General features: G+C 34.6%; 3 protein-coding genes and 1 long non-coding RNA gene across 9 annotated transcripts; 3 read left to right on the top strand and 1 right to left on the bottom strand.

Annotated features, from left to right (window-relative positions):
• The first annotated feature begins 229 nt into the window (after window positions 1-229).
• On the top strand, window positions 230-10,452 carry LOC7468716 (WD repeat-containing protein 26 homolog). Of its 6 annotated transcripts, none has more exons than XM_024595619.2 (6): window positions 230-426; window positions 2,184-2,274; window positions 2,753-3,644; window positions 4,051-4,152; window positions 4,530-5,159; window positions 9,511-9,953. In XM_024595619.2, exons 3-6 carry the CDS (start codon window positions 2,850-2,852, stop codon window positions 9,640-9,642), a joined length of 1,659 nt encoding a protein of 552 aa, XP_024451387.2. In that variant the 5' UTR covers window positions 230-426; window positions 2,184-2,274; window positions 2,753-2,849; the 3' UTR covers window positions 9,643-9,953. The 6 variants fall into 6 exon arrangements, with proteins under 6 accessions (XP_024451387.2, XP_024451386.2, XP_052306282.1 ...); XM_052450322.1 differs by lacking the exon at window positions 9,511-9,953 and adding an exon at window positions 10,075-10,452 and having other exon boundaries at window positions 235-426; window positions 2,757-3,644; XM_002302091.4 differs by lacking the exon at window positions 9,511-9,953 and adding an exon at window positions 10,075-10,452 and having other exon boundaries at window positions 235-426.
• Window positions 10,453-10,920: 468 nt separating this feature from the next.
• Window positions 10,921-13,181, bottom strand: LOC7480710 (oxygen-evolving enhancer protein 2, chloroplastic). The gene is made up of 4 exons (XM_002300822.4): window positions 12,616-13,181; window positions 11,687-11,919; window positions 11,481-11,531; window positions 10,921-11,292 (listed from the first exon to the last, which is right to left on the bottom strand). The coding sequence occupies exons 1-4, from the start codon at window positions 12,857-12,859 to the stop codon at window positions 11,032-11,034; spliced, it is 789 nt and encodes a 262-aa protein (XP_002300858.1). The 5' UTR covers window positions 12,860-13,181; the 3' UTR covers window positions 10,921-11,031.
• Window positions 13,182-16,371: 3,190 nt separating this feature from the next.
• LOC7480709 (reticulon-like protein B8) lies at window positions 16,372-19,899 on the top strand. Its single transcript, XM_002302090.4, has 6 exons — window positions 16,372-16,683; window positions 17,357-17,546; window positions 17,641-17,821; window positions 17,919-18,060; window positions 19,125-19,194; window positions 19,492-19,899. Exons 2-6 carry the CDS (start codon window positions 17,366-17,368, stop codon window positions 19,659-19,661), a joined length of 744 nt encoding a protein of 247 aa, XP_002302126.3. The 5' UTR covers window positions 16,372-16,683; window positions 17,357-17,365; the 3' UTR covers window positions 19,662-19,899.
• A 4,283-nt stretch (window positions 19,900-24,182) lies between these two features.
• On the top strand, window positions 24,183-25,076 carry LOC112326578 (uncharacterized). Its single transcript, XR_002980291.2, has 2 exons — window positions 24,183-24,551; window positions 24,766-25,076. It is a non-coding gene; the product is annotated as an uncharacterized LOC112326578 (long non-coding RNA).
• The last annotated feature ends 2,034 nt before the right edge of the window (window positions 25,077-27,110 follow it).

Genomic DNA, 27,110 nt, shown 5'->3' with positions numbered 1-27,110 from the left:
ATAAAGATATTTTAATCAAATCAAATATCTTAATAGATCTCACGTTTTTTTTTTTAATAATGTAGCCATGAATTATTATCGTGCATCAATGTTAAAATCTGTTCTTATCAAGTTTAAAAAAGATTATTCACATCCCAAGATGGTAAACCCAAGATAAGAAGAATGGGCCATTTTCACAAAACATTTTCATGCAAACTGGCCATTTTCGTAGCAGGGCCACAAAAAGGGTAGAGTCCATGTGAAAGCAGGATTTGCAGACCTCCTCGCCCCACTCCCTCTCTATCTAATCCCCTCCATGTCTCTCCATAACCCCATTCAGTTGGTTTCCTCAACGCAAAGAGTAAACATAACAAGACCAAACCCTCTCCGTCTCTTTTCCTTCCTTTCCCTTTACCCTCCTCTTCTTTCTATAATACACAAAGCAAGGTACCAACCCAGTTTTTTCTTTTTTCTCAGAAAATAATTGCTATCATCACTATTTTCCGCTTATGATCACTGATATTGTTTTTTCAAATTTGTAAATTTTTTTTAAAATCTTTTCTGGGTTGAATCCAGCGTGTGCTTTTCTATACTCCTGTAACCGACAAAGAAATGAGCAGGGAACATTTTTTCACTTTGTTTTCACCTTTACCCATATCTGATTGTCTTAGACTTGGTTTCTTCCAATCGTTTTTTTTTTTTCTTGATCTGAATCGCCTGCCAAACTGGATTTCGGTTTTTGGGTATTTCAGAGCTTGCTCTTTTATCTCCTAACTTGCAGTTATTTTTTCCTGATTCTGTTAGATTTTTTTTTGGCTTTTATGTCTTCATGATGGTTTGTGTATTGGGTGCTTAGTATTGTAGTGGATTTGGTGTTCTGGGCTCTTGAGTGATGGAGATGATGGATTGTTGCATTAATGGTTGTCTCTGATCTGGGTCTTAAAGTGTTTTCTGTATATGAACTGAAATTAAAACGATTTTGCTATTTTTTCCTGGAAAGGTCCTTTCCTTTTCATTTGGTTTTATGGGTCTTGAGTGTTTCTTGCTTATTTTTAGTGTAATGTGTCTGGTCAATTATTATTTTGGGTTTCTTGTGCTAGTAGTTTGGTTACTCATTCACATTTTTGTTTCATGGCCTTTGTTGATCATGAAAGTTTCAGAACTTTCAGTTTGGCTTGTTATTAAGGAGCCAAATGAGCTTTTCGGCTTCTAATTGATGAACATATCAGTTTGACACACTGAAATCATGCTTTTTGAGCATACATTATCAACAATTGGTGCTCATAAGGACAATGTTTGGGCGTTAGTGTTGATTTTCTTTTGTGATGATCTTTTTCATGAATGGCTGTACTCTATGTGGTGCTTTAGGAATTAAATTAGTTATCAAAGGGGATTGAATTACCATGTTTAACCTTGTTTCATGACGGAATTAAATTTAACTCCAGGATAAATACTTTCTCTTGGCATTTGTTTGCCTCACTGAAGATGAAAGTTCCATGTTAGGGTGAGAATTTACCATATCGGGTAGAAGCTTAAGCTATCTAAGCATCAAATGTCTGTCTTTAAATGTGGTGTGTAGACTGGATTTTAGAAGTTAATGGAAGTGTCAGTTGATCCATTTCTTGAAATTTCTATAGGAGAATGATGAGTTTTATGAAAATAATCACTTCTCAAAACTTTAAAACCAAACATAATCCTGGCACCCAGTTCTTACAGTGGGGAATTTTTTATTAGACTCAAGCAAGCTTTCCTACAATGGATGCTAATGTAGCATGATGAGTTATTGAGTTTCTATTGCTTTGGGATCAATGTATTATTACACTTTGAACCTCTGTTTTCGATGAGCAATCAGATAGTGTAATTTGACAGAGATAAAGAATAGTGACCTGGTAATTTGCCACCATTCTCCTACGTTATCTGATTTCAATAAGGGGCCATGTTCGTAAAGCCAATTATTTTTTGTCCCACACTGCATACTATGTTCAGACGATGTCATATTCTCTAATTCATGTAGTTTTATATGCCCCAAACTATCATAACTATGTATTTCCAAGTCATTCTCGCATAACTTAAATCAACAGGTCTTGTTATTGATGCTAGGCAGTGCAAATTGTAATATACAAAAACAAAAGTTGCAAGAAAAAAGAAAAAAAATTAAGCCCATCTTCAATATTTCTTACTTGGAAGCATTTGGCATGGTACAGATAATGAAAAGTGGAACGCCATTGCAGTTCATTTGAGGTGTTGTATCTTTCTTCAAGCTTTGCAGTTATTCTGAACCAAGTTGCTCTCAAGGTAAGTTTCTTTATCTCTGTACTTTTGTTTTTGTCTAAAAAATGGTTTAGCAACTGGTTCTCTTGCCAATTTAAATCCATGAACCAGAAGTTCTATCGATTCTTTCGAAACTCTGTCAATCTCATTCTCATGTGCAGTGGGTTTGAATGATGGATGCTGTACTGAAGTTATACTTTGAACATAAGCCTTTAAAGCTTAGCTGAACAGTTATATTTTAAGTTTCTATATGATAGCAGTTACTGCAAGACTGATAATTACAGGAGTTTATGCAAAAAAACCAACAGATGAGTTGGGAAAGACACCTTGAGAAAAGGCAACCCATAGAATGTTCAGTACAAGTGATATTGTTTTCTATTGTCTTATATATCATTTTACTTTGCTGTTGTTTGCAAGATCAAATAATCAAGGAGAACTTTTTTATGACTCTATGCCTCATCCTTACTTCCATTTTAACAAATTTTACTTGTCTGTTATACAGGAAGATATATATTGTGATACATTCAAGACATTTTTAATTAGACTCCTTAGTTGTCCAGTTACCATTGCTGTAATATATGGGCTGAGGTGAGCATTTCATGGGAGGTGTAGAGGATGATGAACCAGCCTCAAAACGCCTGAAATTAGCCTCCGGAAGGTTGACAGGTCTTTCCAACGGTTCATCTTTAACAGAGCCCATTGTTGGTTCCAGGGATTTGATGGCTCGCCCCCCACAATCTGAAGGGGACAAAGATGTTCTTGGTTCAAAAGGAGTTATTAAAAGAGTTGAATTTGTCAGAATAATAGCCAAGGCGCTGCATTCTCTTGGATATAAGAAAAGCTGTGCTCATTTAGAGGAAGAGTCTGGGATACCATTACATTCATCTGCAGTAGATTTATTTATGCAGCAAGTTCTCAATGGCAATTGGGATGAAAGTGTAGTCACATTGCATAACATTGGCCTAAAGGATGAAAACATTGTCAAGTCAGCATGTTTTCTGATATTGGAGCAGAAGTTTTTTGAACTTTTGGACGGGGACAATATTGTGGATGCTTTGAAGACATTGAGGACTGAGATTGCTCCTCTCTGCATTAATAATGGTCGAATTTGTGAACTTTCTTCCTGCATTGTATCTTCTACACATTGCAATTCAGTTGGTTCTTCCAATCAAGACAATGGAAGGATAAAGCCACGATCCAAGCTGCTGGAGGAACTGCAAAAGCTGCTTCCCCCAACAGTTATAATACCTGAGAGCAGATTGGAACATTTAGTTGAACAGGCTCTTACCTTACAACGGGATGCTTGCTTCTTTCACAACTCGTTGGATAAAGAAATGTCGTTATACTCAGATCATCAGTGTGGGAGAGATCAGATTCCTTCTCGAATTTTGCAGGTTAGGGCATATTTGCAAATGATGGCTTTATACGGAGGTTCTTTGGTTTTGATTGAATTCTGTGATGCAATGTTTTTCTTTATGAGCTGTTATATAATGTGTGCTTTGACCAAATTTTAGTTATACAGAGCTATTATCTTAGTGACTAAGTGGAAAAGATTTCTGGGGTCAGAAGCAGCAATGAAAGTTGAATCAATAATCTATCAGGGCATTTTTTTATTGGGAAAGTGAAAATTTTGATGAATGCTATTGCTTAATTTATATGTTTTTAGTAAGTCCTGTTTATGTTTATCTTTTGCTTTGGATTTTATTTCCATGAGCAGACTACACCTTTCCATTTTCAGTTGCTTTCTATGCATTTCTGGCACCACTAGATTGAGTCTTTCTCTTATTCCCACTGGAACAGATATTAGAAGCACATTCAGATGAAGTCTGGTTCTTACAATTTTCACATAATGGGAAATACTTAGCTTCATCTTCTAACGATCGATCAGCAATCATATGGGAGGTATAATTGTTTGCTTTTAGCATGTTAAGTTATTCAATTGTATTTCCATATTCTTTCTCTGCTGTTTTATTTGATTCTGCCTGCAACTTTCTGCCTGGGATATTTAATTGTGTGTTTCTCATATGGTGTCTTTAGAAGTTTAATCACTCTGTTTATGCAACCTTAGTAATCAAACACCATTAAAATTCTTAAATAATCAACTATTTCTTCCCCATAAGCATTTATAAGCTTCACTGGGCATGCCTTGTTTACTATGTGCAACCCCCCTTATTTGAAGAACAAGGGACTGCTGGAGGTCCAGATGCATCCGTGTCATTCTGCTCATGGAACAATTATATATGTTTCTTATGTGCCAGCTAATTTGTCATGCTTTCCAGATTGATGTAAATGGTGGAGTTTCTTTGAAGCATAGATTATCTGGTCACCAAAAACCTGTCTCCTCTGTTTCATGGAGTCCTGATGACCACCAGATTCTTACTTGTGGGGTGGAGGAGGTTGTCAGGCGCTGGGATGTTTCTTCTGGTGAGTGCCTCCAGGTTTATGAGAAAGTGGGCCTTGGCCTAGTGTCCTGTGGGTGGTTTCCAGACGGGAAATGGATATTTTCTGGCATCAATGATAAGAGCATCTGCATGTGGGAATTGGACGGGAAAGAGGTAGAATGTTGGAAAGGGCAGAAAACTCTGAAGATTTCTGATTTAGAGATAACAAGTGATGGGAAGCAGATTATAAGTATGTGTAGACCGACTGCAATTTTATTGCTTGATAGAGAAGCTAAAGCTGAGAGGGTGATTGAAGAAGATCAAACAATTACTTCATTCTCATTATCAAGAGATAATAGGTTCTTGCTGGTTAATCTTCTGAACCAAGAAATCCATCTGTGGAGTATAGATGGTAACATCAGGCTTGTTGCAAAGTACAAAGGCCATAGGCGTACCCGGTTTGTCATTAGGTCATGTTTTGGGGGACTTGAACAAGCTTTTATTGCATGTGGTAGTGAAGACTCTCAGGTATGAATTTTGATTGTTTTATTTATTTTTTTAATTCTTTAAAAGAAAGTATACTAGAAGCAGAAGTTTTGTTCATCTGTTTAATTACTTTTCCTTGTGCATAAACCATAGTCTTCTGCCTGGGTATATTTCTTTCTTTCCTCTTCACTAACCATTTTATCATGGGAGGGGTTGGTAATGATCTGGTCAGATCATTCAAGAGAAGGGCATTATTTGAATCAAATGTTGCATGTTAGTTCTTTGCACTTCCTAAGAAAGTCAAATGTTACATACATTCCTAAGCAGTTGAGATCTCGTGATTTTTTTCTTAAATTGATCACGGCCATAGGATTGCTGATACTGTGGTGGCTTTTCAATTTGTACTACATTGAAAAAATTATTCTGCTCCCTTATCATGCATGAGAATCACAATGGATATACTATTTGTTCTACATTGAAAAAATTATTATGTTCCCTTATCATGCATGAGAATCACAATGGATACTGACTAGTTCTGATAGAAAATAATTAGCTGGCCGACTGAAGATTTTAGGGAAATCTATTTTTCTTAAACAACACCTTCAGCCTCAGAAAAACTGAAAAAGCTTCAAATAGTGCTTTTGTTTCTGTGTACACTTAAATAGGTTTTAGAGGCTTTACCAAGTGTTTTAAGTGTCACTTATATTTTCCACAATATTACTCTCTTAATAAAGTTGAATGGTATACAAATGAAGCACTTGAAGGAATTTTACCAATAACACTTCAACCTTGTTTTTGAATGGATTAAGAGTGAGAATATAATCAGAATTTTGCCTTTGATGTTCTTGATCATTTTGCTCAAGTGAGGGGAATTTATAGTGCTAAAAATCAAACTGGTCGTTGGACATAACTTTCAAAAAAATTCAGTCTACTTGAGAATTAGTTAGACCATTTCTAGAATCGGTTAGACTGTTTTAAAGTTGTCGGACAGATTTTGGAATTTTCAAAAAAAAGTTGAATTGTTCTTACCAAAATGGTCACATCATTTGGAGAAACTAGAAGCCGTTTCTCTAAATTAGCTAGATTGATTTAGCTACCATAAGTCTTCTCTTGTTTTGCATGTTTTGGTCTTTTCTTGTGCTCGTGTTCTTTTGGGTTTGTTTAGGTTTTTTAGATGTGAAAACTATTTCCTAAATAAAATGTTATTTGGCTAATACTCATTACAAGTTCTTGATCTTTGAAGTAAAAAATAGTTATCTCATCATGTTTCTTGTTCTTGAACTTCATGTATCCATACATTGTTTTTTTATGATTTCCTTTAATGATTTTATTCTCATGAAACCTATTTAAATCATCACAAAGCTTGTGCAACACAGAAATGCATGTAATATATGTTTTTATATTCATTAAGTAGAGCTACTTGCCTTAGCTCTTATGCATGCCTTGACCTTGTATTTAATCATCATTGAACTTAAACACTAATGCATATTTCATACCGGCATATTTTCATAAAGGCATTTAAATAAACATATAATTATTACACCATTCAAAAATATCATAAACTTTAAGCATATAGAATAAAACAAGTTAAATTATGATTTTAAGACAAGTTAACATTTAAGTGTAAAATAAGTCAAACATTCAATTTAAAACAAGTTACGAATAACTCTTCAAAAGTACTAAACCACTTAGTTGGAAACGGACAATAAACTTTGTGTAATCAAATGAACAAAACACAAGATATCATTTGATCAAGTTAATGAAGGATGATGCAACTCATTAATCATATCAACTTGCATATGAATTCATACAGGCCAAAATTCAATCGTGACAACATATGTATCTCCCCTCATACTATATGCAACGATGATATAAAATAATACTACAATACATATATCAAATTTATATTATCATTAAAAGACAAGTTGTTTTTCTAAGATTATTTAGAGATGGACGAAGAAAAGTGGAAAAATGAGAGGAAGAAGAATGAAGAAAGAAAGGTTATGAGGAAGTGACAACAAATATTAGCTCATTCCATCCTTTCACTATATATAAGAAAAGAATATAAAATTACTGTATTACCCTTGACTCCACACTATATTTAATAATTGCTTTTGACAACACTCCCTTTCAAGATAAGACATTGATATCTCTCATTGCCATCTTGAAAGTATAATGTGAAACAAGTACACATCAGATTTTTTAGTCACAAAAGTTCACACACTCCATGTGCTTCTACCTTGAAGTAACTATTATTAGAAAACAACAACCCCTTTCCAGGAGCAGACTTTAGATATCTAAGGATGCGATAAACAACATCAAGGTGGGATGCGTGAGGATCATGCATAAACTGACTGATAACACTAACTGAATAAATTATATCAGATTGGGTATATAAATCAACCTAGCATCCATGCTTTGATATCTCCCCATTCCAACTACTTCATCTTCACAATCGACAAGGTGATGATTCACTTCTATAAGGGAGTCAACTGATTTATAACCCAACATCCTTGTTTCAGGTAGTAGATCAAGAATATACTTCCTCTAAGAAATGAAGATGCCCTTACTTAACCTTGCGACTTCAATTCCTAGAAAATAACGCAACCTCCCAAGGTCTTTGTTTTCAAATTCTTTAGCAAGATACTTCAACATATGAACCTCCTCATGATCATTTTTTGTCACCACAATGTCATTAACATATACAATGAGAATTGTTTTCTTGCCTTGGTAATGTTTAATGAACATAGTGTGTCTCCTAGTCTCCATTGCTTTGTTTGTACCCAAATCTAAGAATTGCCTTGATGAATCTATCAAACCATGTACATGGAGATTGCTTAATGCCATATAAAGTTTTTCTCAACTTGCAGACCTTGCCCTCTCTCTTCTCATAAGAGAAACCTAGAGGAATTTTCATGTACACTTCTTCCATTAAGTTCCCATGTAGAAAAGCATTATTCACATCTAATAGTTGCGAGTCCCATCCTAGGTTTGATGCAATAGATAATGATACCCTGATTGAGTTCATTTTTGCAATAGGAGCTGGCGTTTCCTGATATCCAATTCTATAAGTTTGGGTATATCTCTTAGCAACTAGCCTTGTCTTCTACCTATCAATACTTCTATCTGACTTCTGCTTAATGGATAAAACCCATTTGCAACCTACCACTCTCTCAACAACAGGAAGAGTAGTGAGCTTCCATGTGTCATTTTTCAAAATCGCTCTCATCTCCTTTACCATAGCTTCTTTCCGCCTACTGAAAACGAGATCTCTTTCCTCTAAAATGACCTGTAATGCAAATAAAAGCATTGAATCGACCGAAAGAAGTGCCCCTTCCTTTACTTTACCGATCACCATCGAGAAAGAAGAATCTTTCTAAATTACTTCTGGTCAGCGGGGCCTTCAAGCATCCGAAAGTAATCTTTCTTGATAAAGTCAGTTGATTAGGATCAAATTCTATCCCTTAGGAACCGTACGAGTAGCCAAGTGGATGCAAAGACTAGAAAGCCAGTGAAGAGGAGCCATCTTTCAATTTAAGAACATCCATACGGGTTGAAGGAATGAATAAAGGGAGCTTGAATGGCCATTTTCTTGAAAGAAAGATCTGAAGTTTTCAAAACAAAAATGAAAGAATGTGATTTGAGCAGATTTTCTTTTAAAGAACTAAAAAAAACTTTTCATGTTATGAAATCGGATATTTCTTTGTTTTCTGATGACCCCAAAAATAGTATTTTCAACAGCCTCCGTCCAATTCTGAGGAGGATACAAAAGCTCTATATGAAGGTGACAACCGATCCTACACAAAATTAGATAAATGATGTTCGGTACAACTTCAAACTCTTTTTTCTAAGAGCTATAGTAAGATCATCAATAGAAAGAATTAACATTTTCAGTGGAAGAGTTAGGAAACTTATAGTCAGAAGTATGTTGTAAGGTTGAATTCGAAGATGGTTCTTGGCTAGGTATAGTAGATTCATTGACTTTTGTTTTTTTCTTGCTAATGTAACCTGCTAAACCTTCTCCTGCTGTCCCTTTCTAGTTTCCCCATCATCTTCCTTAACTATTTCTTTCTCTCTTTCTGGTTTCTCATCACTCTTGCATTCCTCGATTTCTGCCAGATTTTCATCTCCTTTCTCCTTCTCTCTATCCCTCCGAGTTGCTCCCTCCAATCATGGTCTAGGATTAAACAGAGTTGGGGATACCAATTACATATCTGCACTCTTGTTGACCTTCCTCTCATTTTCACAAAAAGTTACATCCATGCTAACAAACATTTTCCTACTTGAAGGATGATAACGTTTATACCCTTTCTAAGTAGCAAAGTATGCAGTGAAAACACATTTCAATGCTCGCGGACCCAACTTACCAACATATTGTCGATGCTCCTTGTAGGAACTTCTGAGCTCAAGAACTCTAAGTGGCATCCTATTAATGAGACATGCTGGAAAAAACTTTTTCCAGGACCATAAGATGAAAAAAATTTTGAAGACCAATTCATGTGATCATTGGCTCCTGAATGTATAACCCAAGGATCAAAATCAGAAATGGTGGAAGAACTAAAAGCTATCACTGGCATAACTGCATGTGCAAAGTTGGATGAAGAGAGAGGATCAAGCTTGGCTATTAGATGTCCAAGTGTCTGAACCTCTTGAATGTCTAGGTTGTACTATTTATTGTATGGTACTATAATTACACAAGTAAGGAGCAGCTGTTGAAACATTCTGGAATCTCTAAAAAAAGGCATTGCTTTTGTTTGTTATTGTCATTCTTGAATTCTGGGTTATTAGTTTATAAATAAGGGAGGAGGGTAACTACGTTCAGCAGATTTGATGAATTTTGGCTGGCTGTGTTTTGGAACGAGTGTAGATGAAACTCTTTGGTTCTGGATATTTAATTCTGAAGTGTTTGAGTGCTATTATCATTTCTTTCTGAAGTTCAAATTATCTATATCTGCAGGTATATATCTGGCATAGAGGCTCGGGAGATCTTGTAGAGGCATTGCCAGGTCATTCTGGAGCAGTTAACTGCGTGAGCTGGAATCCAGCAAATCCATACATGTTAGCATCTGCTAGTGATGATCGTACCATTCGAATATGGGGCTTGAATTCCCTGCATGTGAAGCACAAGAGTGCTCACAGCAATGGCACCCACTACTGCAATGGAGGAACTTGAAAGAAACTCAAGCATGATATTTTCAGATAAATACTTCTTTTCCTTGACCATTGCTTTCATGTATATACTTTATTTTTGTTTCCAGCAGACATTGAATTCATATCAAACAAGCATGTGAATTGTGCAGCGACTTTCTGATAATAAATTTCTTATCATTTTTAACGTTGGATGAGCTCTTTCCTCTTTTTTTTTTTTTTTTATTAACGTGGGTGTTCGAGCCAGCTTTCGCGTACCTCGACTAATCCCACTGGCCTTGAAGTTAACAACCATGTAAGCCTCCAGTGGCTATTATATTAGCAACTATAGGGCTTAAACTTGAGATCATAGAGGAGCAAACTTTTTGGTCCCAAGCTTTTACCATTGGGGGTTAATTGTGGGTTAGATGGTAGGTCCTATTACGTGCTAGTTGATCAAAAACTTCTGGACAAAAAAAAAGGCTGTAATTTGTTGTTAGTTTTGTTAGGGGGGGAAATCTTGTGCTTTGTTTACTGTAGTTTCAAAATTAGTGTTTTTTTCCTTGCAACATTTAACTTTCCCAGGCCAGTTAGCTGCTTTTTTTTCCCACAGCCAAAGATAAAAGTTGAAAATATTTTGTCAAGGGGTTCTATCATTTTGGTCGAGCCTCCAATCAATCAAGTACGTGCTCTAAGATTTTTTTAGCAATAAGGAAAGCTGGACAACAGCTCAAAATAAACATCACATATTTCAATTTGATTTACAACAATTTCTTAGTTACGTTTCTTAAGCAACACTGAAAGAACTTGCAGCGCTCTCCACGAACTTTCTTGCTCCCTTGAACCATCTCTTGTCTCCAGCTTGTGCCTTGCAAATGTAAAGCTTACCATCTTTCACAGTGGCTGTGATAAGTTGGTGCTTGCCACCTTCATCTCCATCAGCAGTCCTTGTCAGCACTGACAAGAAGTAATATTGTTTCCCATCGATCACCGGAGTTGAGGTCTCCAATATGTTAGCCGTTGCTACGGTATTGGTGTCGAAACCACCCTGCATGATCAGTTTAGATTCACATGAAATAAAAATGCATAAACACTGCTACTTTGGGTGGATAAAAACAGAAAATTGTTCCACTTAATTCTTTAGTGGTCTAGTTTGAGAAGGTTTAGCACGTCTTATAAACAACATGAAAATCAAACGAATTATTCTGCAATGTTTCTCCGTTGTTTCGACAGTACCTCAGATGAAGTCGCAAACAAGGAGGATTGTTTTCCAAGCAAGTAATCCACCTGCAGTAACCAAAGCAAAATATTTGTCAAGTTTCTACCATTTTTCCAAAATTCAGACTTTGAAAGAAAGCTTGGAAGTAGTTAAAAACATCTTCCATGCAGATTTGAACTTCTGCATAAATTTGATGGATTGAGAATACGAAAAATGATTGTACCTTCGAGAGGAATTCCTCAGGGGAACCGTAGTCGGCGATGGATTTCGTGTCAGTTGGGGTGACCATGACAGAAAGGTTGCTGGTGGCATCAAAATTGTCCTCATATCTCAGAACCTGACCAGGGAACTCTCTCTCTTTGCTTGGATTCCATTTTGCTGGAACTGACAACTTGAATCCATCTCCATTGTAGGGCAAGAAGTCTGTGTTTGTCTTTGGCTTCCCGAAAATATTGGCTGCAACGAGCCATGTAAACTGATCAACTAGACAAATTTGATCAATTCTGTTTCTCGAGACAGAGTACCATGCCCACGTTTATGGATGGTTTGGAGGGTATCAGATTCAGAGGACATGAATTTCCCCTCTTTAGTCGCCTTTTTTTTTAGAATCAGTAAAATGTCCATTAAGAGAGAGCATTCTCTCCTTAATCACTCCAATCTCAAGTGAGTTGGATTAACCAGTATGTTCCTCGAGTGACTTCCCCCTATCTAAACTAGCTACCATCCAATATGATGAAATCAATACGGTGTTTTTTTTTTCTTTTCTTTTAACATAAGCTGAAACTAGTACAGTTTAACTCCTTCAGTTCAGAGGTAGGTAAAGCCAAAGACCACATAAATATGGGATACTTGGTTATGATTAATGCGATGGAGTTATTTGATTTTGCCAGTGAAGATATATCTATGGATGTTCTATTCTTGTGGATACTTACTGGTTTTATTGGAAAAAACCAGAGCTGGCGGTTGATTGTCCCAAAATAGAAAAGACAAGAATCATGGCATACATATGATGCCAACATGTTAAGCAGAACCTCCATAGAGTCCTGCTTCGATTTCAACATTAAAACGCATATACTACTAGCCATTTCAGTTCATCACTTACAAGCAATTAAGACAAGTATAAATAAGGAGCTTAGCTTATGTATGTTTTACCAGATTCACCATAGGCAGCATCAGCGGGAGCAACCTTTGAGCCAAGGGCAGCAGCACCAATGAGCACAGTGAGTGCCAATCTACGAGACACAACACCGTCATCCTCTTCCTGTACTGCCTGCTTCTGTGCCCTGCAAACCAGCTGGGCGGGCTTGAGGTTAACCACTTGGCGCTGTGATGATGAGGTTGATCTGGCAGGAGTGGTTAGTGCATGGTGGTGCAAGAAGCATGCAGTGGAGGCCATGTCTCTTTGCTTCACTACCTTCAACTAGAAAAGGTCGATTGTTTCGTGTATAATAAACTATCAAGCTCTGTTTGCTGGGCTTTGTGGTGCCTAGAAAACGGGTTTGGATGTTTGTGTTTGTGATATGTGAAGGGAAATGGATGGTTTTGGATACTGGATGATGAGAAAGAGATCAGATTTTTGATGCGGGATAAGGTTGTAATGGCTCTGAGTGGTGCCACCTGGAATTATCACTCCAAATCTTCTCTCTGCTCTTGCATTGGGGTCCATCACTCCATTGTGGCTTCATCGTAGGAATAGAGACAGGTGCATAAAATGCACCTTGTTCTCCTTCCCTCACACGTCCACAGCACAAATAATTCCCTTTCTAGCTTTTGCCGATCAAGTAGACTGTCACAGCCAGGTCTGATCTGAGCCCAGGAAGTCCTAACTACGCCTAGGCCTAGATGGTTTTCGAATCTTCTTTAAGACTGGGCTATGCTCAGCAGGACGGCGGATTTAAAGCCTGTTTGAAAATGTGGCCAACCCACGTTCTCAAATTCAAATTCTTTTTTATTAAAATTTAATTTTTTATATATATTTTGAATTGTTTTGATGCGTTGATTTTAAAAATAATTTTTAAAAAATAAAAAATATATTATTTTAATATATTTCAGCACGAAAAAAACTTTAAAAAACAACTTGCAACGTGAAGTTAATTATTTTGATGGTTAAGATGTAGTTATCCAAATATCTTTTTCCTTCTTAATATTTTTTAGTAACTTTCGCTTTTTTCTCCTAACTTTTAGAAACCGAAACATGAAAAAAAAAATTGAATTTTGGAATCAAAAGGTAAATTTCTAAAATAATATGAACTAAATAATACATAAAATAAAATTTTACGAATAAAGTGAAGTTTTTTGCTTCCAAATCTAAATGGATCTATTTTGTTTGTTATTTTTTAAGTTTCTCTTCATTTTTTTTAATTTCTTTTTTAACTACAACCTAAAGTCGATCAAAATATTTCTTGACATTTGTTACATGTAAGAGCATATAAATTGAAAGAAATATAAACATATAAAACCATGTTAATGTAACCTAGAATGACGAAATTATATTAAAAAAAAACTTGATAACCTAAATGAAAAAAATTATGCACCATGAACAGTGCAATGAACAACGCGAATCTTGGTGCAGTGAACTCCAATGTTACTTTTCATCAACCTTTTCTAGTTTATAGGATAATAGCATGCACCATCCACTCACGAGCCATTGCAACACATAAAAATCAAACACAATCATGAGTTCTAAGAAACTAAATTCAATGTTCAACAGGAAAGACATATCTAAGATAACCAGGTTCGATCGAAAGAGACGAAGTGCAGACACAGGCAGGCAGGCAGGCAGGCAAAAGAAAGAAAATATCTGAGATTAAATGGCCACAAGATTGTATTCTTTTGAAGAGAAGGAAACCCCATGATCAAAACCACTAGTTCAAGCACTCAAGCTTGGCCACTAATTTCCTGCAAGTCTATTATGCTTAATATTGTCTAGAAAACAGAAGCCCCTGGTTGTCCATGCATCTCAACTCACACAAGATAACTATGTTCCCTGGAAACTACAAGTCTCTAGGCCATACAATCTTCTAAGATCCAAGAACTTCGATGTAATTTTTGGAGGCGGATTATTCCAGATAGCAAACATATCTTGCTGCTTAATTTGCTCCCAAGTTTGCTAGATGGATTGGTGATCCATTTTGATTTCCTTCACGTACGCATGGCATTCATTGGCACATACAACCAGCTGCCGATGTATCATTGAGCATCCCGATAATATAATATGATGAATGATTACTTTATACAGAGGATTCATGATACACACTGGTTTGTGTCGTTCCGAGACATAAAACACCTGCTAGTGCGTGCCATTTCCCTTTCCCTCTGCTCGGCTTGGTGGTTTTGACCATTAGTTCTGACTTTGTCTGTAGCTTGTATAATGGCGGTCGCATCAGAGACGACGACGCACGCTCATGGAGACAGAGTGCCTTCTGTTTGTAGTTTGTACACGTCTTATTTAATTGTATCCCAAGTCAAGCAGTGCCGTAATCAAGTCCGAAAGAATTCCTTGAGAGAGTGATTCTGTATTCAGTACGTTAGCCAACTGGGTCAACGAGCATCAACTCTCGAGCCATAGATTATTGAAAAACAAACGAAATACAGAGCTAATCTTTTTTGAAGATTCAATTTAGTCCTTCTCTAATCATGACTCATAGATAGAAAATGTTGAACGGGACCCATTGGACAATGAACAAAAAAAGATTCAAAATTTTGAAAAAACATACAGCAGCTGCGTTACTAAACACGTTTTATGATTAATTTGCCTGGAAAATAGAACCATATATATTCCCAATCTGCATTTTCGTTCTCTCTCCATGTATAAATTCGTATCAAACTCGAACCCACGCTCATTCAATTTTTTATAGGAAAAAAAATATAAAAGCAATGCCTAACTCATAAAGTTATCAAGACTCTGGCGCAGCGGTAGATAATTATTGGAGAGTGAATGGCTCGTGATTCACTGGCGGCGCTGGCTTTGTCCCTGGAAAAATACACGAGGACGGTTGGTGGAGACAAACAAAAGACACGCGAATCACGTGTTTAGGATAAATAAATTAATGGAATTAGATGGATATTTTTCTCTCGGGGGGTGTAGGATACTGTTCGGATGGCATTTTGTTCTACCCACCTCTTGCATGAAGTTTTGGTAACCGATCTAACTGCTATTTCGTAGCGGGGTAGTTTTTTTTTTTATGTTTTAAACGTATGTTTTATATGAAAAGATATTAAATAGATATTTTTTTTTTATGATTTTGATATGCTAGTGTTGAAAATAAAATAAAAATTATTTTGATATATTTTCAAGTAAAAAACATTTTGAAAAAACATCATGCATTACAATACCAAAAACACAAAATAAATGTTTGTTCTGGTGGTCAAATATGTTTTCCAAGGTGTTTTTTTACTTGAAAAAATAATAAATTGATATTTTTTAGGTGTTTTTTGATAGTTTTGATGTCTTGATGTCAAAAATAAAAAATAATCTATAAAAATATATTTTCTTGATAAATTTTTAATTCAAAAACACTCTGCACCGCATTACTAAACATACACTTCTATAATTTTTTTAAAAGATAATTTCTTAGTTATTGAACTAGGTTGAAGGTTTGCTAAATTAATTTACGGATAAGTGAATTAATCTAGATTTATTCTAAAACAATATTATTTAAAAAAAAACTTAAAATTGATTAAGTCAAGTCTTGAATCATAATTAGCTAATCGAGTCAACTAAGTTGCTCTGGATCATCAATCACTTTGATTAAAAAGAAATCAAAATGATTATGATACTAAGAAAAAAAAAAGGATACCTTAATGGAAAGGAGAGAGACCTTAATTTTATGGGGAAAAGAATCAAGGTTTTTGGTGGCTACCAACCAAAGTAAAATTAAATTAAATTAAATTAAAAAGAAAACAGAAAGGAAGAAAAAGGCAGGTCAACATGCTTCCTCCTGCACGATTCCTCCGGGTAATAAGAACAATTAGAATCAGAATCATAGTACTAATCACAAGTCCAGTTCTAATTTAATTTTATCACAGACACAGATGGGCAGGTAGGGTGAGGTGAGGTGAGGATGCCCGTTATAAATTCCCGGTCTCCCGTACGCAACCATCACTTTCTTTCACAGCTAAATAAATAAATAAATAACCCATTCATTGTTGAGTACAAGAGTGCTATCATCTATCTATCTTCTCCGACCTCAACAAGAAATCCATCATCCGAATTCCCTGGTCTGTGCTCTTTCTTTGCTTCTCTCACTTGGATGCAATCTTTTCATTTATTTATTTATTTTATGGTTTTACTGCTTTTTTGCTAGCTAGTTGTAGATTCCTTTTTCTGTTTTTCCCTTCTGGTATGTGGTTCTGTTCTTTGACTTGCAATCACTGCTAGCTTTTGTTGAATGCTTGTTTGTGTTTATCTGCTAAATATAGTAACCGGGTATACTCCAGTTTGATCCGTTGACCTTTTCCTGCAAGAAATTCGACTGATAGATACAATCAGAGATGCCCTTTTTTAGCTGATGTATTATGTAGTCTGTATGCTTTTATTTGGTGGAAATGGGGTGTTAGATTGTATACATGGAATTTGAATACTTCTTTTAGTTTTATCTACTGGGTTGAGTTCTTCACGTGCTTCTTCTTTTTTGTTCTTGTACTTTGATTGTACGTTACTCCTGACCTTGTAACAAGACTTGACTTTGTTCATTTTTGGTAGGGATGTGGCTATTTGTCGACAATAAGTGGCCTCCCTTTTCGAACAATTTATTACATGTCTTTATGATGTTCTTACCCGTTACTGAATTATTGTGGCTTTGTTTTTTTTTTTCTTCTTGCCTGCTAGTTGAATGTGATATGCAACATTTCTTTGCTCCTTTTTTTACTGTAATTTTTGTTTCTCTTGAAGATTGCAATCATGCCTGAGAAGATAACAGCAGAAAGCCTTTTCAGCAATCTAGTAGAAACTATTGCTGATAATGTTCCGAAGCAGAAATCCGTGTCGTTTTTTGAGGAAGGGGAAGAATCTGTCACTTCTCGTATCAACCGTCTGTTTGGGCGACAGAAGCCTGTCCACCATATTTTGGGAGGTGGAAAATGTAAGGCTCTCTCTTCCTCTCCCTCTTTATTTATGTTCAATGAATCGTTATTGCTTTAGTGCTCAATTTCCCACTTTCACCATGAATAATGCAGCTGCTGATGTTCTCTTATGGAGGAACAAGAAGATCTCAGCTGGTGTCTTAACCGGGGCAACAGCCATCTGGGTGCTCTTTGAATGGCTTAACTACCATCTCTTGTCTCTTGTATGCTTTGCTCTGGCTCTTGGTATGCTGGCCCAATTTGTTTGGATAAATGCTTCGGGCCTAATGAACAGGTCAGTTAAGTGCTTTCTCATCTTGCTGCTTGTTGTGTCCGTGCCAATAATATGTGATTCTAATTTCTGTTTCATCAATGATTTTTCTTTGTCACAGGTCTCCATCTCAGGTTCCTCGCCTTGTACTACCTGATGATATATTTGTCAGCATTGGCAGATCAATTGGTGCTGAGGTTAACCGTGCTTTGCTGTTTCTTCAGGATTTGTCATGTGGAGGAAACTTGAAACAGTTTCTTGCGGTAGGTTTGAACTGTGGTTGTTTCCTGATATTCTTTCATTCAGTTCATAGTGCAAACCAAACGACAGTTCTTTATTCTGCAACTATCTGAATTCTTCTAGCACATATTGTTAGAATATTCACTACAAACCCATGCATTACAAATATAAGGAGATGGATTCTGTTTACTATTCGGGCTTTTCTGTTTCATAGAAAATTATTTGGGATGCCAATCAATAACAAGGAGATGTGTCCTAACAGTTATGAACTCTAGAATGACTTAACAGCTTTTCCGCAATTACCCTTTGGATTTCAAGTTCAAAGAGAACTTCATCTGGTTCCTTGTATGCTGTAAAATGAATGGTTGCCAAGAATTGATATTTCATTTTATTCATCTGGAAGTTAAATCAAACAGCATTTCTAGAAAAGTTTGGGAATATTCTCACTGTGAATGTCCTAGCGAGCAACAAGACATACAATATCTCAAGGCAGATGGTGATCTGAGTTAGGAAGCATGCAGTATGATTTCAGTGTTTTTTGAAATCCAAACAATCTGTTATGCTGATCATCATTTGGAATGTTTTGTGAACATTATCCATCATTCCTGAACTTTTTCGCCTCTAAATTGTTCACATATAACCATTCCATCACTTGTTCATCAGTAATTCAAAAACAGAGGATGAGCCAAGGCTTTGATTGCTTTACGTCACAACCTATTCTTTCTTTACAATGCATTCCCAATTCTTTTTTTTGGGTGATCCTCTCAAATATGATGATGCACATGACAAAATAGTCTTTTTTTTAATTTATGTTGTGTCGTTACCAATTCTTTAGATTAGTTCTGGAGATCCTAATTTGACAGACATTTTTTTGTGCTTAAAATAGTATCATGCTAGTGTTCAGAGTTCAAATGCGGGAAAATGCTTTTTTGCAAATTTCTGGTCAAATCATAGAAGAAATGCTGTGTGTTCTGAAGGATTTGGTTTGCTCAGTCGCAGTAGCTCAATGATGATTGAATAATGATTTTTTTTTTATGCATCTGCTATTCTAATGAGAGGAGCTATTGGTTCTTCAAAATTCTTGCAGGCTATAGTAAGCTTGTGGGTTGCTGCAATTATTGGGAGCTGGTGCAACTTTTTAACTGTTATGTATATTGGTGAGTTTCCAATCGCCATTGCTGATAGATTCATGTTTTGCAGATGCAATCCATGACGAATTGCCCCATATTTTATTTACATGTTTATGCACTATGAAAAGGGTATAAGACAAGATATATACAACATCTCTGCTGCCCGTGGGATATATTTCTTTAAACACATTGGGCGAATGAAGGAAGAGAAACATGATGAATGGGCTTATCTAGTGTATTTTACTTCCTTTGCTTTAAAAATAGCAGATGATGAATGAGTTTTGTGAGTATTGTGATTTTGAAAATCGTGTTGTTCTTCTCAAGGTTTTGTTGCTGCCCACACATTGCCAGTCCTGTATGAGAGATATGAAGATCAAGTAGATGATTTTGTGTTCAAGGCATTTGATCAGCTCCGAAATAACTACCAAAAGCTTGATGCCGGTGTCCTCGGTAAGATCCCCAAAGGAAAGTTCAATGGAAAGAAGCATGAATAGATTCACCACTGATGTACCTGTCTGTGAATTTAGTGGTAGTATCAAGCAAATCATTCTAGGGAGTATGTTATGTTATGATCAATGTGTGAATTCTGTCAGTTTTCAGGCAGTAAAAATTGGCCGTGCTGATACCAAAAGCACCGCACCCAAACTTGAAACTTAATTTTCTGGGGGAAATTAGTCAAAGGCACTGAAAATAAAGGGAACTTGAAATGGGAGCTCTGTTATGACAGTACTACTTTGGTGTTGCCACTTCAATGTGTGCTGTTCTATGTTCTAACTCCACTTGGTTAAGCAAATGCATTTGTTGCAATGCAGTAAACTGAACAGAAAATGGGATGTTTATCCTTAATTTACGTTTTTTTTTCTGAAAAAAACTATCAAATATATGATTTTTAGTTGTTTGTTAATAATTTTATAGTTTTGATCTGAAAAAAAGAATATTTTAATATGTTTTTAATTGAAAAATATTTTTATAAAAACATCGTTATTGTAACAATGGTTATATATCCTGAACAAAAATGGGGACACTTGGGAATGACAGTGGCCTGGTATGAAATTGATATCGTTCAAAAGGGTATGGGAGCAGGTATGGATACGAGTGCTTGCTTTAATTTCCGTTAATTTTTTTAAAAAAGAACTTTTGACTTGTTGTGATCTGATTGCACAAATTTTTAACTTAAGGACTATAATGTTTTTTCTCAGAATTCGAGGGCCAAAAGTTCTAATTTGAGCTATAAATTTTAAAAGTCACAGTTTGCACCCCGTGTACAACTGTGTTGCACCATCTTTCTATTACCCTTTTACACTTGTTGACTTAAGATATTGAAATAAAGTTTGGTCCTTGATCTTTCAAATATACAATTAGACCCTTACTCTGCATGAAGTGGATACCGGGGGATCTTTTTAGCAAAAACGCAAGAACAGGTTTTAATCTCAATTAGACTATAAAAACTTTAATAAAAAGATCAAGAAAAACAATAAAAAAAATCAAAATAAAATGGACCAAATTAGAATCACTATTGTCATTGAAAAAACAAAAACTATAAAGGGTAAAATTAAAAACCATAAAAACTTTGACAAAAAAACAAATGATAAATTAAAATAAGAAATTAAAAGTAGAAGGACTGGATCAAAAAATATTATCTAACAAATTAAAAAGTAAGGGTTAAATTGAAAGAAAAAAAACTTTAACAAAAAGAAAAATAAAAAAATATAGAAATCAAAATTAAAAGAATTGAATCTGAAATACCAATAAAAATAATGATTGTAGTATATGTATCGGGTTAGAAGAGAGAAGTGAAGATGGGGAAAGGGATCATCGGCGATAAACCAACAACATTTGGACATCACGCTCCACTTCAAATGAAAGAGGAGGCGACGAGGAATAACATGAGATGGCAAAATCTTATTTTTTAACATTTGGAGCCATGCACATGCGCCTGCGTGGGCGGCTCTAATGCGTTAGCGCGTGCAACAACTTTTTCAAATTAAAAATATTATTTTAATACCCAATTACATAACTATCATCGACCAAACTAACAATTAACGTGGAAAAAAAAACCATGGTTGAAATACCATAATACCCCTGGCCCTAATGAATTAATTTTTTTATCCAATGGTATATGCATATTTTTACTGTGTATAAAAAAACACAAATACCAAAACATCCCTACCTGAAACCCTTTATTTTTTTACACTTGGAGGTATTTTGGTTATTTTCTTATTCATAAATATATTAAATAGACCAAAATACCTTTAAACAAATATATAATGCCTAAGACATTAAATAAAAATACAAAAATACCCTTGATTTAAAAGGCAAACAAATTTTCATGTGAAGGGAAAGAAAAAAAAAGTCACTACTATGTGGTGAATAAAAAAGAAAATATAAGGAGGGGTACAGTGAATCCCCATCATTTTCATATACGTGTTGTTACATGAGATAAAAATCATAAAAAAAATAGATTATTACATGTAACAAGTCCATGTGCAGTGGCGGAGCCACAATGGGTCAAAAGGGGGCAATTGCCCCCTTATTTTTTTTTATTAAAATATTAATATATTAGTGGGTGTGAAATGTGAATTGTTGCTCTGAAAGTTTTAATCTTTTATTATTGTTGACTAACTTGACTCATATATATATATATATATATAATTACAACTCCTCAATTTTTCTCCCTTTCACTTTTGTATTTTTATCTTCCCTTGTCTAACAAAACAAGAAGGTCTCCTATATGCAAATTTCTCATTTATTAATGTTTTTTACCTTTTGCTTTATGCTTTTAGGTAAATTTTCTTTATCTTTTCTATTTGTTTCATTATCTAATTTTAGTTTTATTTTTTTATAATTAGTTATTTAAAATATTAGAGTTTATGATACTTTAAGGGTTTTGTTATGAATATATTCAAAATAAATATTTAAATATGTTAATTTAATCAATTAAATGTTTCTTTTCTTATTATAGAGAAATAAATTAATATTCATGCAAAACTATTATTCTTGACATCTTTTGCATTGACAGAGTAATTTATTGAAATTTAATATTTTCACATGATTTGTTTGTAAGTAAACTATCAAGTAGAAAGTATGTTTTTCAAGCATTGTTCCTCTTACACATACACTAGGCACTGTTCTTTAATTAAATGTCTAGAAATGATTAAGTATAATTTAATCAATATACTTATTATATGCATATAGATATGAATTGAAATAGGTTTTGATTTTGATGAATTGACGTGTATTTTGCTATTAATTTCACATGGAAGATTTAGAATTATTGTGTAACTCAACTGACTTTTGTTTAACAGTGAATTATTGTGTAATTGTGTTAATTATTACGTAGACACTAATGATGATAAAAAAAATTCAGCAGGTTCATATTAAATTAACATGTCACTAGACAAATATTTCAAGCTTAAATCCCTTGAGGATGAAGAGTCAATCATATTAAATTAACATATCACCAGACAAGTATTCATATTAAAGATATTTTCGATAAGATTGATAATGAAGTTATTATGAAGCGGTTTCAAAATATGAAAACTCAAAGAGAACAATTATAATGTAAGTTTTTTTATTTTAAAAATATTTTTAAATTAATTTTACTTGATATGAATTAATATATATGTTTTGAATTGATTTATAATGCATGTCTATATAATATAGTATTTGTTAATAATTTGCCCCCTCATTTAAAAAACTCTGGCTCCGCCACTGTCCATGTGAAACTAAACTAAAATCAAATTTATCATAGGGATCCAATATATAATGCTGTATAACCTCTAATATTATGAGAATTGATTGCAATATCAATCAATCATCAATTTTTGAATAACATAATTATAAAATTATATATATATACAGCTTTATTTCAAAAATATATAGACTTAATTATAAAATTTTCAAGATACAAATAATTTCTTAGAATGTGCAAAACAAACAGCACCGCGTAATGTTTTGAAACAGTAAAAAAAACCCAGTGGTGGAGAAACAAAAACAAATGCGAGGAGGGAACAATAATTTTCCAAGAAAATGTAAAGCAAAGGATAACATTGTATTAGGATTATTATACTCAGTTTAGTTCATGATTTGATAAGATTATAATAAATTCAACTAGCTAATGATCAAGGTCATGAATCCAAAACGATCGCATTATAATGAGACATATATATATATATATATATATATATATATATATATATATATATATATATATAAGATCATTTTCAGAAGAATCCCTCAATAAATTAAGACTACCACGCACACTACCTTGCATGCAGCCAACCAAACAATATCATATTCTCCCATGCATTTTTCTGTGGGCAAGATTTGATCGGCTGAGACGTAAACAATATATGTAGGTTTTCCGTTGGCAAGGAGCTTCAGTCTTCCGCTCGCTTTGGCTGGTTTCTTTGCTACTAATTATCCTTGTGAGTATGCTGGTGGTGCTTGAGGATCAATACATTTGCTTCCGGTTTAATGTCTCTTTTGACTTATATGATTTTGTGGTTTCTGTTGCTGCTGCTTTCTCTGTGGCAGCTTCAATTCCTGTGCTCTTTTTCACCAATTTGGCTTACGCGCACACACTCATTAATTCGCAGGTCCAAGTTTAGTTTGAAATAAAAATATAGCTGATCACCAAATTAAAATCTTTGGCCCCAACAAGAAAATCTGGAAAAAAGACATTTGGTGAATAGTCGTCACCGTCTTTTAATTAGCTCTGCTTGGTCGATCAGTAGATAGAAAGACTTTCGACTGTGAACAGTCCAAACTCTTCTGGGGCCTAGAGTTCTGATACTGCTAATTACCATTCGAAGCCAGCTAGCTTGGCATGCAGATGACAAACACGAGACAATGGGACTTAAGCGTGTGCAACGGCTACTGCCCACCACGTGCCAATCGTGAAAGACATGAGTTGAACTCAGGTGACAGGGCCCTACCTGCCATTCAGGCAAAATGAATGGAATCCAAGCTAACAGGTCACTCCTTTTTTGCTTTGCAAGATATGAAAGGGAAAAAGCAGATAAAAGAATGGCAAAGATATCATGTGCATTTCTTGATGATAGTGCAGTACTATATATTCCAAGTTATAAATAGGACACACTGGCTTTATAGGTCGTAACAATTCCATCTTTCTTGCATTACAAAGTTGCTTTTGGTTCTTTCTTCAATACATACCTCTCCAATGGTGATTGTTGATAGCAAGAAACCTGGGGTTTCCGAGCTGGTTATCCCCAAGGACCAGATTGTCATCAACTCCCATGTTTGTGAGCCGCGTGAGGGGGACGACGACGACGACGACGACGGGGTGGATGTAGCACCTGCTGCATAATTAACTTCATAATTGGCATCGTGGACATGAGAGGATTTTTGAGCTCATGTCGTTGGTGAGGAAAACCTTCGGTATTTTAGGATGCGCATGTTATATGTATACAGACTAATTATATATGCTGAGTTTACTCTGTACTAGTATGAAATGCCGAGTAACATTAATTATAGTATTAATTGTTTAAGGAAATTAATAACATTATAATCATCTCTATACTATTATATGTTATTATATGATATCTCTCTCACACACAGTACCCCACTCATACGCAGGCACACATCCAGCATAGAGTCCACGAAGATGCTTACTTAGCTTGGCAATTATGGGATGGCTGGCCATTTATCAAGTTCTTCCATCGATCTCCTACAAATACTAGGGATTTCTTGTTTAGTTATCAAGAAAATACACCTTGCTATTAATTTTGGAAAACTAGGGTTTTTTTGGAGATATTGGGGGTGACGGCGGGACCAACGCTTGGCTGTAGTACTGGCGGAACCCTAAACTTCTACTCCATAATAATTAATCTCCTAAATTTTCCACATGTTGATGAGCATGTTACAAATAAATCCAGCTTCTTTTTTTATTTTCTTGGCTTCATTATATATATTTGCAGCCGCGATTTCTCATGGATGTGCTTTTTTGTGAATATGAGGCATGCATCTGGCCCTGACTGTTTTTGCAGTATGTATGGCCTCCTCATTTTTAACACAGCAAATCGAAGGGATATTATGGATATGGGAGCCCTAATTTCTCCTTATGGAACAAAGAAATGTAAAAACATTTCGAAGGGCATAATATTGTTTATAAGCATATATCCTTATCACACTTTTCCATTGCAATTTACTTCTGTCTTTCAGACTCTCTATGTGGTTGGTTCCTTCTTGTTTATGCCATCAAACCCCTTCATTTTAAATTTAATTCAAGGAGTTTTCATTCACAAGATTCAGCCTCTCGAGGCTCGAGATAACGAAAGGCACTTAATTAGTATTTTAGGGTTTCTTCTCCAAATTAATATGGATTAATTAGTAAAACAAATTGTTAGAATGAAGACAGGAAATCATTCAAAGAATTCCAACTATTGTTCGAAGCAGGCCTGGTATCATAACAAAGCAGAGAGAGCAGATCAGTGAAATCATACGATCCAAATTGTACCTCGGAGGCCATCAATGGTGGAGAATTCCAGTTAATTCCACATGTTAATTTTTCCATTTGTTGTGTGTGTGTTAAGTACAATGTAAAGTGATTATATTCTCTTTAATGATCATTAATTATGGGTAAATATTCTAGCTGGCTGCTAATCAAACAAGTTTCTTTTGTTTCTACTGATTGCTACTTTACTTTATCACCCCTTTTATTTTGCTTCATCAGAAGATGGAAAAGATTGCAATATTTTGTCTTTAGTAGATCAAGATATATATAGTTTTACGAAGAAAAAAAACCCTGATGTAGTATGAAGTAGACAGCTTATTTATCCGAAAGTGAATCCTTTTTAAAGGTAAATTGCAGAGAAATTAACTTGTTAAAAAAAAATTATTTTATGATGTTTAGTTTTATCATGAAAAATCAATTAAAAACTTGCAAATGTTTAATAATCATGTCATGTCATGATGAAAAAACAAGAAAATAATAATTTTTATATTTTAGATTAATTTTTAATGTAGTAGAATTTTTTAATTATTAACTTAAGAGTTTCTTTTATTCATCCTTTATGCATTGAAAATTGTTTTACTTTATTATTTCATTGTTTATGAATAATGAGTTGAAAAATACTTTTTAAATACTTGATATACAATTAAAAAAAAACAATTAAAAAATTTAATACGTGACATGCAAAATGTAATCACAACTTGAGTGAAATATAACATAACTTGATTATTATATTTTATAAGAAATTTTACAAGCTAAAACTTTCAAAAATAATACAAAAAGAGCATGAAACAAATTAATGAGGGTGAGAAGTAGTGCAGAATTAAAAGAAAAGGAAGAAATTTTATAACAAACTTCAAGTAGTTTAATTTTACACTTAATAAAATTAATCAAGAAAACTTCAAATTGAATTGAACTTTGTCGTGATATTAAATTATTGGAACGACTGACCTTGACTTGATTGACAAACTAGTAGAATGATGGATTGGTAGTGTTTGGAGTGATTTGATTTATTGATGGTTCAGTGAGTCGATGAGATGACTTTCCCAAACTTTCTTATAAAACAAGTCTCATACTGGAACGAGAAACTTTTCATTATTTAAGTTAGTAAAATATAATAGAGAAACAATACACAAGAGAGTAAATAACATGGAAAAACATATCTATGAATATTGTGTGTTATCTATGAACTTGTTAGATAATTGAATGGTTGTTTATGGTTGCTTGTTGTTATTAGAATTGTTGTTTGTAGTTGCTCATAAATGAACTTGAATTTCTTGAATAGTTATATAGTGATTTGAGGTATTAATTTATATAAATTTTAGTTATGTCAACTTATCTCATGGAGCGTGAAGAATATAGTGTTACATATATCTCGTGGTAAGTGGAGTTGAAATAACTCGGGGTAGTTTGAGAAAAAAAAAATACTATTAATATAAAAAAAAAATTGATGCTCTTGATTACGGTGCAT

The sequence above is a fragment of the Populus trichocarpa genome, chromosome 2 (genome assembly GCF_000002775.5).
Source record: "Populus trichocarpa isolate Nisqually-1 chromosome 2, P.trichocarpa_v4.1, whole genome shotgun sequence".
In the NCBI taxonomy this organism is placed as follows: Eukaryota; Viridiplantae; Streptophyta; class Magnoliopsida; order Malpighiales; family Salicaceae; genus Populus; species Populus trichocarpa.
Note: the sequence above shows the minus strand (reverse complement) of the source record. Positions and strands in the feature narration are given on the sequence as shown.

Bases quoted from the DNA above. Each gene is read 5' to 3' on its own strand.
- LOC7468716 (XM_052450322.1), top strand. From the start codon at position 2,850: ATGGGAGGTGTAGAGGATGATGAACCAGCCTCAAAACGCCTGAAATTA. The intron at 4,153-4,529 runs GTATAATTGTTT...CATGCTTTCCAG, and splicing joins GATCAGCAATCATATGGGAG to ATTGATGTAAATGGTGGAGT. The intron at 5,160-10,074 runs GTATGAATTTTG...CTATATCTGCAG, and splicing joins GTGGTAGTGAAGACTCTCAG to GTATATATCTGGCATAGAGG.
- LOC7480710 (XM_002300822.4), bottom strand. From the start codon at position 12,859: ATGGCCTCCACTGCATGCTTCTTGCACCACCATGCACTAACCACTCCT. The intron at 11,920-12,615 runs GTAAAACATACA...GGCTCGTTGCAG, and splicing joins TGCTGCCTATGGTGAATCTG to CCAATATTTTCGGGAAGCCA. The intron at 11,532-11,686 runs GTACAATCATTT...TGGTTACTGCAG, and splicing joins CTGAGGAATTCCTCTCGAAG to GTGGATTACTTGCTTGGAAA.
- LOC7480709 (XM_002302090.4), top strand. From the start codon at position 17,366: ATGCCTGAGAAGATAACAGCAGAAAGCCTTTTCAGCAATCTAGTAGAA. The intron at 17,822-17,918 runs GTCAGTTAAGTG...TCTTTGTCACAG, and splicing joins GCTTCGGGCCTAATGAACAG to GTCTCCATCTCAGGTTCCTC. The intron at 18,061-19,124 runs GTAGGTTTGAAC...AAATTCTTGCAG, and splicing joins ACTTGAAACAGTTTCTTGCG to GCTATAGTAAGCTTGTGGGT.